Source organism: Perca fluviatilis, chromosome 2 (assembly GCF_010015445.1).
Source record: "Perca fluviatilis chromosome 2, GENO_Pfluv_1.0, whole genome shotgun sequence".
Classification (NCBI taxonomy): domain Eukaryota; kingdom Metazoa; phylum Chordata; class Actinopteri; order Perciformes; family Percidae; genus Perca; species Perca fluviatilis.
In genome coordinates this window covers 12104658-12114889 of record NC_053113.1, presented here as the reverse complement: position 1 = coordinate 12114889, position 10232 = coordinate 12104658, and the positions used below count along the sequence as shown (strand labels likewise).

General features: G+C 43.7%; 1 protein-coding gene across 1 annotated transcript; it reads left to right on the top strand.

Annotated features, from left to right (window-relative positions):
- Window positions 1-440: 440 nt before the first annotated feature.
- Window positions 441-8621, top strand: LOC120550222 (alpha-2-macroglobulin-like). The gene is made up of 18 exons (XM_039787146.1): window positions 441-592; window positions 728-849; window positions 948-999; window positions 1301-1381; window positions 1625-1801; window positions 2197-2272; window positions 2439-2595; window positions 3529-3532; window positions 3617-3687; window positions 4855-5029; window positions 5127-5314; window positions 6434-6646; window positions 6755-6873; window positions 7080-7170; window positions 7240-7308; window positions 7392-7497; window positions 7676-7717; window positions 8451-8621. Exons 1-18 carry the CDS (start codon window positions 574-576, stop codon window positions 8453-8455), a joined length of 1767 nt encoding a protein of 588 aa, XP_039643080.1. The 5' UTR covers window positions 441-573; the 3' UTR covers window positions 8456-8621.
- Window positions 8622-10232: the final 1611 nt, after the last annotated feature.

The window sequence follows — 10232 nt, the reverse complement described above, 5'->3', positions numbered from 1 at the left end:
TGCTAACATTCCTGCTATGCTAACCTGCTGATGTTTAGCAGGTGTCATGTTTATATTGTCCCCACCTTTAGGGTAAATCTGTATATCCTGTAAGTCTTAATCTGGAAAGTGCTATATATAAAATTGTTATAATTGTAGTAATGACTTTACCCACTCCCTTTTTCGATGTGCAATCAAAGGCACCTTTTTTAAAACCTTGAAACCTGTAAGGATTGCTGTTTAACTTCACCCACCTCTCTAGCCGGTCCTGTAAACGCCCTCAAAGGTTCTAGTGAATATTTGGAATACTCCTAATTTAGTCAGTCTTCAAGCTTGATGATTGGATCTCCTTTTTTATTTGAAAAAAACATTAGCAAGATGTACCAGGGGAAAGGTTAAATGTTGCAGCATTGTGCTGAAATTTGAACAGTTTTGTTGAATTTGCCCTAAATCTCCAGTTTTAAATGTGTATTCTCTCTTGAACAGGTCACTGTGACTCCAGCCCCCTCCTTAGATTACACCCTCACCCCCCTCTCTGGTGACCAGTACACATCCTGTCTGTGTGGCAGTGAGCGCAAGACCCTCAGCTGGACCATGGCCCCCTCAGCCTTAGGTGAGACTGGAGCTTTTATCCACCAGGCTGCCGAGGTGGAGGAGCATTTTTTTGAGCTGTGAAATCAGCAAGATCCCCCTTGGTGACAAAATGTCATTGTTCTGAATAAAGTTTGAAACGGTTTGTTCTTTTTAGGAGTTGTAAATGTGTCGGTGAGTGCTGAGGCCGTGACATCCCAAATCTCATGTGACAATGAGGTTGTGAGCGTGCCTGAAAGAGGACGAATTGATGTGGTCACACGACCTCTCATAGTAAAGGTTGGTACTTGTTTTTTTTGGAAAAGATGATCAAGGGAGAATTTTCTATCCGTGAACTAAATGGAAACTCTAACTCACATTATTTCTTTCCCTCTCAGGCTGAGGGAACTGAGGTGACCAACACCTACAACTGGCTGCTCTGCCCAAAAGGTCCGTACGGTTTACACCAGGCCTGGCCCAGCAAACGTGTGAAAGACAAATACTAGAAGTTGACTAGACTGGTGTTAAAACATGTGATGGAGACATTCACTACTTGCAGATAGCGCTTAGTTTCATTCTGGCAAGTCTAGCGCAGGTGTTATTAACTAATATCATAACTGTCATTAAATACACTACCAACCTAATGAATGAACCCTCCATTTTTGTCTGATCTTAATCCAGTCTGACTGGTTTCAATACATGATCCACTGACTTTATTTTAGTGCTGAGTGTTTGTTCTCTCTGTTCACAGGGCAAGCTTTGACGGAGGAAGTGGACATAGAACTCCCTGAGAACATTGCTGGATCTGCCCGTGCTTCAGTATCAGTACTCGGTAAATTAATGGATTCATTTTAATTGAGAGTTGCTTTCCCTTTCTTCTAGGAAGGGAAAAGGCTTCCATCAATAAGCAATCTGTTCATTTGATTAAAGTCAAAATACAAAGTGCATTTATACCTTCAACATTTTAAAGTGATGGTTCAGAGTAATTTCACCCCAGGGTCCTTTGCACCACAACCTCAATTCAAACACCCGTTAGTTGCACGTTTGGTCTCAGTGGTTCTTCGTTTCTGGGCAGGTGACATCCTGGGCCGGGCTCTGGAGAACCTGGATGGGCTGCTGCAGATGCCGTATGGATGTGGCGAGCAGAACATGGCGCTCCTTGCCCCAGACATCTACATCCTGGAGTACCTGAGAGACACCCAGCAGCTGACCCCAGCCATCAGGAACAAGGCTACCAACTTCCTGACCAGTGGTGAGGCTCCATTTTACTCTGGTAGCTAAAAGAACCCGTACACCAAATCTACCGTCGGCCACATTCTGGTGCTGGTTGCACAAAATGTAACAAGCGGCGTGCATAATCACTTGACAGTGCTCGTCGTTCCTATTAGGGACTAAAGGTCAGGGGCACCCTGCTGGCCTCTAGGTTACAGTGCTGACAACAGGCCCCCACCCCACCGTAACAACCTTGTTGCATGTCATTCCTTTCGCTCCCCTAATTCCCGGTCATCTTTTTAGTCACCTGTCCACTAAAGGCATAACATGTTTACTACATCTGTAGATTCAGTTCCAGAGCAGTTTTCACCTAAAATGAGCTAATCAGAAATCAAATCAGTAAATGCCCTAATTGGTGTCTCTATTGTTCTACAGGCTACCAGAGACAGCTGAACTACAAAGATAACGACGGCGCTTACAGCACATTTGGAGCAGGACCAGGGAACACTTGGTGAGAACGTTACTGGTCAATCATCCACAAAGAATAATGAATTAGACATTTACATGGTGTGCAACATTTACTACGACATACAGTTTCTACTTGTAGAGTAGAGGATTGTCGTGAGCCATTAAACGGATCCTAAGAGCTTCCTCTTGTCTTGTTTTAATATCCTCAGGCTGACTGCATTTGTGTTGCGATCGTTTGCCAAAGCACAGACTTTCATCTACATTGACCCAGCCAACATCGAAGCGTCCGTGACTTGGCTGAAAAGTAAACAACAACAAAATGGCTGTTTTGAACAGTCGGGGAAGCTCTTCCACACCATAATGAAGGTAAAGTAACTCTTTACTAGAGTTTGTATGACAATAACTGAAACTGAAGGTCGGTAAGTTAACTTTAACTAAATGACACTTTTGCTGTAGCAGTAGTTGAATGGAAATGCACCATCAGGACTTTGATTCATGTCTCAGTAGTAAGAAATGCCAGCCTGGGGGCCCACTCACTCATTTGCAATGTGAGATAATTCCATCTCTGATTAATTTCAACAAGTTTCCCTTATCAAAAACAAATGCCCTAATTGTGAGTCATGCATGCAAGAGCCTTGTGGGACTCTATGTATTTCCAACTGAGGAGCATTTATAAACAGTGGCAGTGTACTGTTTCACAAATGCTTAAGTCTACTTGAGTCAGGCCCCTGAGTGTTGGAGGTACAGTGATCTATGTCTGTGTATACAGTACATAGCCCTATATACAATATGTACAGTGTGTTAACATAATATACAAATTCAAATTTACTAATGTACTAAATGCATTTACCCATCTCTCCATTTTAAATGAAAGGTTTCTTTTTACAAAAGTGACCCATCTGGTAACTTCTACCAAATTTGAGTCCTATGTATTGAAAGGATTTCCATCCCAAAGTGACTTGTCTTTGAATCGAGTCCTATACCTACATGGTAAACAATCTGATCAGTCATCTCATGTGTGGTTATGAGCTGAGAGTTTATGGTTTGAATTATGGTGGAGGTGGTCAGTTAAATCTATCAGGACTACATTATATACCAACCAGGGAATCGAATACTAACTGAAGGGAAGAGGACTGAGTATGCAGGGCCCTCGTGTGAGGAGGGCCCAAAAGATGCTAGAATGAACAGCCTGTGGATGTGGGTCATAGAGTGCCTTTTTACCAGGCCCAGAATTGTGTGAAATGCCTCTGGCTATGGGAGTAGACTGGCTTTGGCTGAAACTGATGGAGATGGTGAAAGGGGAGCAGAGTACGGTAATAGACGGGCCTACATTCTGCATCCAGTGAGTCAGACTAGATCACTAACTCCTTATGCTTCCTCTTTACAGGGGTGTCTGATGAAGTTACTCTCAGTGCCTACATCACTGCTGCCTTCTTGGAGATGAACATGTACATAGATGTGAGTTGATATTTGTAATGAGTGTATATGTACGATGCATTCATTTGAATTTAAATATTTATGGCATGGCACCAAAGATTCTGAACTGTAGGGATTTATTTTTAGTTTTAAAGGACCAGTGTCCACATCAGGAGTGGGTCGGTCACTACCCGGTGTGAGTCGAGTGCAGATGGGAGTTGCACACGCGTCACTTTGCAACAAGTAGCCTCCAAGAAGCTGCTAATGAGAGACTTCTGTAATGTTGGCAATCAAACCCAACCAAGGCTGTCACTTGAATGGCGTTTTGAGCCAATGTTGGCAATCATAGCGATCAAACATCTTTTGAAATGATTCAATCGTCTGTTTGTAATGAAGTTTTATTTATAGATTTCACAAATTTCAAGTGACATTACACAGTTAACGGTTTAAATCTGAGCATGCACAACTCATCTGCACTCGTCTCCCATCGGGTAGTGACGGGGTCCACTGCCATGTTGCACCGCCAGGTTTCCCGCAACGGACCAACCAAACGCTGGCTTTAGAGAGGGCCTTTCATGTGTTGACATTGAAGTGAAGGCCGCTGTAGGTTCTCCTACACGCTTGGACAGAAGGGGGAAGGGAGGCGTATTCAGGTGGTTGCTGCAACCTCACCGCTTGATGCCATTTAAGTAGTAGAAATACCCAGTTAGTTTTAGTACAGGTGGGAAGTATTAGGTTGTAGTGATTGTCTCATAAGGCTCTTTTTTTCAAAAAGCCGAGAAAAGGAGCATTTCTTTTTTTCTTAGCATTTTAGGCCTTTATTTGTATAGGGCAGTTGAGACTTGAAAGTGGTGAGAAGGGGAATGACCTGCAGCAAAGGGCCGCAGGTCAGAGTCAAACCTGCAGCCGCTGAGTCGACAGTAAACCTCTCTATATGGGCGCCTGCTCTACCAGGTGAGCTAACCAGGTGCCCCAAAGGGGGTCGTACAGTTCAAGTTTTCAACAATGAAACTTCAGTAACAATTAAAAGTAAAATGCAACAATAGGAGGTGCAGTATAAGAGTGAACAAATTTAAAGAGGCAGCATCAGAAAGTTTGTTCCAGATATGTGGAGCATTTCAAATTGAGCGCCGCTTCCCCTCGGTTTAGTTCTGACTCCAGAGACAAAGGCAGCAGCGCGAGACAACTTCTTCTTTGAATCTGTTGTAGGATCCTGCGGTTCATGGGCCGGTGAAGGCTAGCTTGTCTTGCCTCAAGGAGTCCATCAGTGACCTCAGCAACACCTACGCCACAGCTCTGCTGGCGTACGTCTTCACCCTGGCAGGAGACATGGAGACCCGTGCTCACCTACTGGGTCACCTAGACGCTGTTGCGTTACGAGAAGGTGAGTTCTCCTCCACGAAATCATTCTGGCTTCATTCCTGTGACCAAGCTTACCCTGTGCCTGTTGGGCTCTTTGTGGATGGCGGTTTGTTTTTTAGGAGGTTTCCTCCACTGGTCTCAGACAGCAACAGAAACGTCAGCCTCTCTGTCTGTGGAGACCAGCTCCTATGTGCTGCTGGCTAAACTCAGTGCCTCCCCGACTGCTGAAGACCTGGGCTACGCCAGCCGCATCGTTAGATGGCTGACGAGCCAGCAGAACTATTACGGAGGATTCTCCTCCACACAGGTACAGCCCAACAGGGTTCAGCTGGACTTTGAGTCAAATGTACAGTAATCTCTTTAGTTATTTAAAAATGTGTGGCTTAGCTGTGACCTAAAGCCCATTTTGTCTGACAGCCAATTATCCCAAAAACAACAGCATGGCACAAGGAAAACAGCCCAATTTTCATGTTTGACAATGCATTTTTCTGCTTTTTCAATGGAGTGTTTCTTTAAATGTTGTATTTAGCTTATGAAGTAAAGGAAATTATATTAAAACGCATTATTTAGACATGCATAGTTCTCACAGGACTGCGACTTTTCCCGTTACCTCAACAGTTAAACCATACCGAGAACCATAGCCTTGGTTTAGCCCATAAACTACAAATGAAAGGTACATATTTTTTTAAATGGTCATTTGATTCTGTAATGAAAATCAGCTATTGGAGAGACCTAAAATTGATAAAGCTGCTATAGGTTTAAAACCTTTACATCTGTATAAACTTATGCACATAGGTATTCATACCTCTCACACATTGGGTGTGAGACCCACTCATTTCAACCCACTCACACACCACACCTTGTATTTCTCACACCGAGAAATTACCAGGGTAACACCCACAAGTTGCGCCGCTATTTCTTTTTAAACTGTAGAACCGGTAGAGGATCAAGTGAGTTCCCCAAAGAGTTCAGAAGGCCCTGCCGCCACGCACCAGCTGAGGGAGTGCAGATTTCAAGTTGCAGCTTTCATCAGTGTGTGACTTTGCTTAGATTAGTGACAAGTGTACTCTCCCTGTTTGGTAGCTTATTGCTACATGTTGAATCAGCTGCAGGGCTACTCTGACAGTTTTATATTTTTAGAAAGATACCCATTTTATAATAGGCCTATCCATAATAGTTTTATAACAATATCCATAATTTGGAATATTTTTACCACAAAACCTCCCAGCCCTCATTGTGAAAACAGTTAGCCTAGGCTGTTTCATTACATTTTATCCAGACAATGCATAGTATTATCACACACAAGTCATTTATCAGATCAGACCCCCGTCCCCACCCAAACCCCTGCTGCCAAAATCTCCCTCTGAACTCTGCTCAGAACCTGAGAGCCCTGGGTATTGGTTCTTTTCTTCTGCATGTGTTGTAGGACACCGTGGTGGCTCTTCAGGCTCTGGCTCTCTACTCCACTCTGGTGTTCAGTCCAGAGGGTTCAAGCACCGTGACGGTCCGGTCTCCCAGGGGCCAGCTGGTGTTTCGCGTGAATCGGAACAACAAACTGCTCTACCAGGAGAAGCAGCTGCAGGACGTGACGGGAAAGTACAGCCTGGAGGTGAAGGGCACTGCATGTGCTGCCATACAGGTCAGTGGTCTGGTGTACATCAACCACCAATCCTGATGCTTCATACTGTACATTTGAACCAACTCGAGCAAAGAATTATTGACTTTATGAATTACTTTCCTCCTTTAGATTTCCCTTGTTTATAACATCCCAACTCCTGCTGCTGATACCACCCTCAGTGTTCTGGTCGAACCAGAGGCCGACTGCACCAGCAAAATACCCAAACTCAGTCTGGAGCTAACATCCCTGTAAGTAATCAACAAGCACATCCACGACATTGACAAATACCGTTTTTGGCAAATAATCCTCTGAATCTACCGGCTTGAACTACGTAACTGTTGGATGGACAGGGAGGAATGTTTACAACTTGGTGGCTAAAACTCTGCTCTAACGGTAAATGGAGCCTTCCAAAGCCCCAGATTGACATCATATTTTTCTGGTATTTGCATTACAGATATAGTGGAAAGGAGTCCAGTACAAACATGGTTATCCTGGATATCAAAATGCTCTCCGGATTTGTCCCAGACCCAGAGTCTTTGAACATGGTGAGTGATTCCAGTAACTTTAAATGGAGTTGTAGTAGTCATGGTAACCCAGCTGATGTCTCCTCACAGCTCAAAGGTGCCCTGCTGGTGGATCGTGTTGAACAAAAGGAGGATCATGTTCTGGTGTACATACGGGAGGTGAGAGGGATTTAAAGTGACAAACGAGGGATGATGCTCTCCAGGTTTGTTACTGATCATGTGGTCTGTTCTTCTTCCAACAGTTACAGAAGGACAGAAGAATCAACCACAGCCTGACGCTCGTACAGGAGTACCAAGTGCAGAACCTGAAGCCAGCCGTGGTCAAGATCTACGACTACTACCAGCCAAGTAAATCGGTCCTCTCTAGACCTCACTCACAGAAGTCACAGCACACGCTGTTCTGTGGTAGCTGTACAACAACCTGAACGGTTACCCAAATAGTAACTTATAGTAGTATGTTAATATGATAGGCTATTGAACATATGATGCAAGTTTAACTCGTTTTTTCTCACTTTTTTCCCTTAAGGTGACCAGTCTGATACAGCATACATCGACCCTTGTGTTACAGGTAACAAACTGATATACAGAAGCACTATAACGTAATGTAAACTGGAATGGTTTAAACGATTGTAAAAGTGCCAATTTTGTAACCTAAAACCAAATGAAGCATACAACCAGTGTAGACCAGCTCACACCAAAGATTTGCAACGAGGAAATGACCTTTTAGAAGGTTGCAGCAGGCTGATGGCGTCGCCTGCGACTCAGCTTGTCAAGTAGCCATTGGCTGGTTTGAGAACGTAAGGCACGTCACCTGTTTGAACAGCCAATTGGCTCGTAGCAAAGTCAGCTGGTCAAGTCGGTTACAAACTGTCAGCTGGTTCTCATCAGCCGTTCCCCTGGTGACGTGCTGTCTCGATAGTTAATGTTTGGCTGGTTAGGGGAGTTGGTGTCACCTCTAAACGATGGAACTGCTGACTAGACGAGAGAAATTAAGAATAGAGGGGACATCTCTTGTCTGTTATGTGGGATGACTCCATTTCATGCCATTCTCCAGATGCTCCATCATCTGGCCAATTCATTACTACTGGAAATTAACCATCCTCATTCATATGCTACAAATTATATCCAGCTACAAAAAAGCTGGAAGTTCAAATGGAAGTAGGTCTACAGAGTCGTTGCTATGAAGAGGATACACGGTCTCGTATAGTAGCATGGGTGTAAACTGTCAGATGTCAGAATGTTGCAAATCTTTGGTATGAACAGGCTTAAGTCTCTGCAATGAATTTTCTATTCTTTTGCAGCTTGAAGAGCATGTGGTCAATCATCTCGTCATCCAGAAGATGCACATTATGTACTAACACCATGTCTGTTTTGTATTTCCTTGTTAGTATTCTGCCACAACCCCTTACAGCTGTGTAACTGTCTGAAGTGAAATGCATAATGGATAATTAAATAAAAAAATGTGACATCAATGTCCTGTTTGAAACTGGTCTTTTGTTGAACTTTTTCTACAGTTTAATCTTTTTGCTGCAGGTAACGGATTATTTTACAAAACAAATTCTTAGTCCATACATCTTAACCTACAGACACATACAATCGAGCAGAAGTATTTTGAGAAGCCGGTTAATCCTAAAGTGACTGATTTTTCTTCAGTTGCAGCTTGAAGGTGTTCTCAGTTATTAAATAAACCATACATTTAAGGATTGTAGTTCAATGTCTGCTTGCAAATAAGCTGCCAACGAAGACTGAAAAATATTCACTCTACTTTTAGTTCAGTTTTGACTGAATTTAGACTTAAAGCTATCAAGGTGACCAGACGCCTGTACTACGAAGCAGGATTTGGTGTTAATGAGCTAATTTAAGGCTCAACCCAGGATTTTCTGTACTACGAAGGTGGATCAGTTTTTACTGGGTTCAATCACCGTGGTAACACATGCTGATCACCTAACCTGGTCAGGAGTGGAGGGCCTGTTGCACAAAACCAGGATAAGGGATTAAGCCGGGATATTCAGGTTATCCTGAATGAATTTAGCTACCATCCTGCAGCTACAACTGAAACACGCGTTTCTAAATCTCTGCTAACGTTACGGATATAGAGTAACTGCTACTACGCTTCGGTAAAGTTAGACAGAAATTGGCAGATTCTCGGGTTTGCGGTTCAATAAATCTTAGACGAAACGTGTTACTTACACAATAGGCAGCTCTATCTAACCGTAGGAAGGTAGACAACAAGCTACAACCGTTTTTATCCACAAGTACCGTCTACATACACTCACCTTAAAGATTATTAGGAACACCTGTAAGATTTCTCGTTAATGCAATTATCTAATCAACCAATCACATTGCAGCTGCTTCAATGCATTTAGGGGTGTGGTCCAGGTCTAGACAATCTCCTGAACTCCAAACTGAATGTCAGAATGGGAAAGAAAGGTGATCTAAGCTACTTTGAGCGTGGCGTGGTTGTTGGTGCCAGACGGGCTGGTCTGAGTATTTCACAATCTGCTCAGTTACTGGGATTCTCAGCCACAACCATTTCTAGGGTTTACAAAGAATGGTCTGAAACAGGAAAAACATCCAGTATGGTGCAGTCCTGGGGGGCCGAAAATGCCTCGTTGATGCTAGAGGTCAGAGGAGAATGGGCCGACTGATTCCAGCTGATAGAAGATCAACTTTTACTCAAATAACCACTCGTTACAACCGAGGTATGCAGCAAAGCATTTGTGAAGCCACAACACGCACAACCTTGAGGTGGCTGGGCTACACCAGCAGAAGACCCCACCGGGTACCACTCATCTCCACTAAAAATAGGAACATGAGGCCACAATTTGCACGAGCTCACCAAAATTGGACAGTTGAAGACTGTAAAAATGTTGCCCGGTCGGATGAGTCTCGATTTCTGTTGAGACATTCAGATGGTAGAGTCAGAATTTGGCGTAAACAGAATGAGAACGTGGATCGGTCATGCCTTGTTACCACTGGGCAGGCTGGTGGTGGGGGTGTAATGGTGTGGGGGATGCTTGGCACACTTTAGGCCCCTTGGTACCAATTGGGCATTGTTTAAATGCCACAGCCTACCTGAGCAT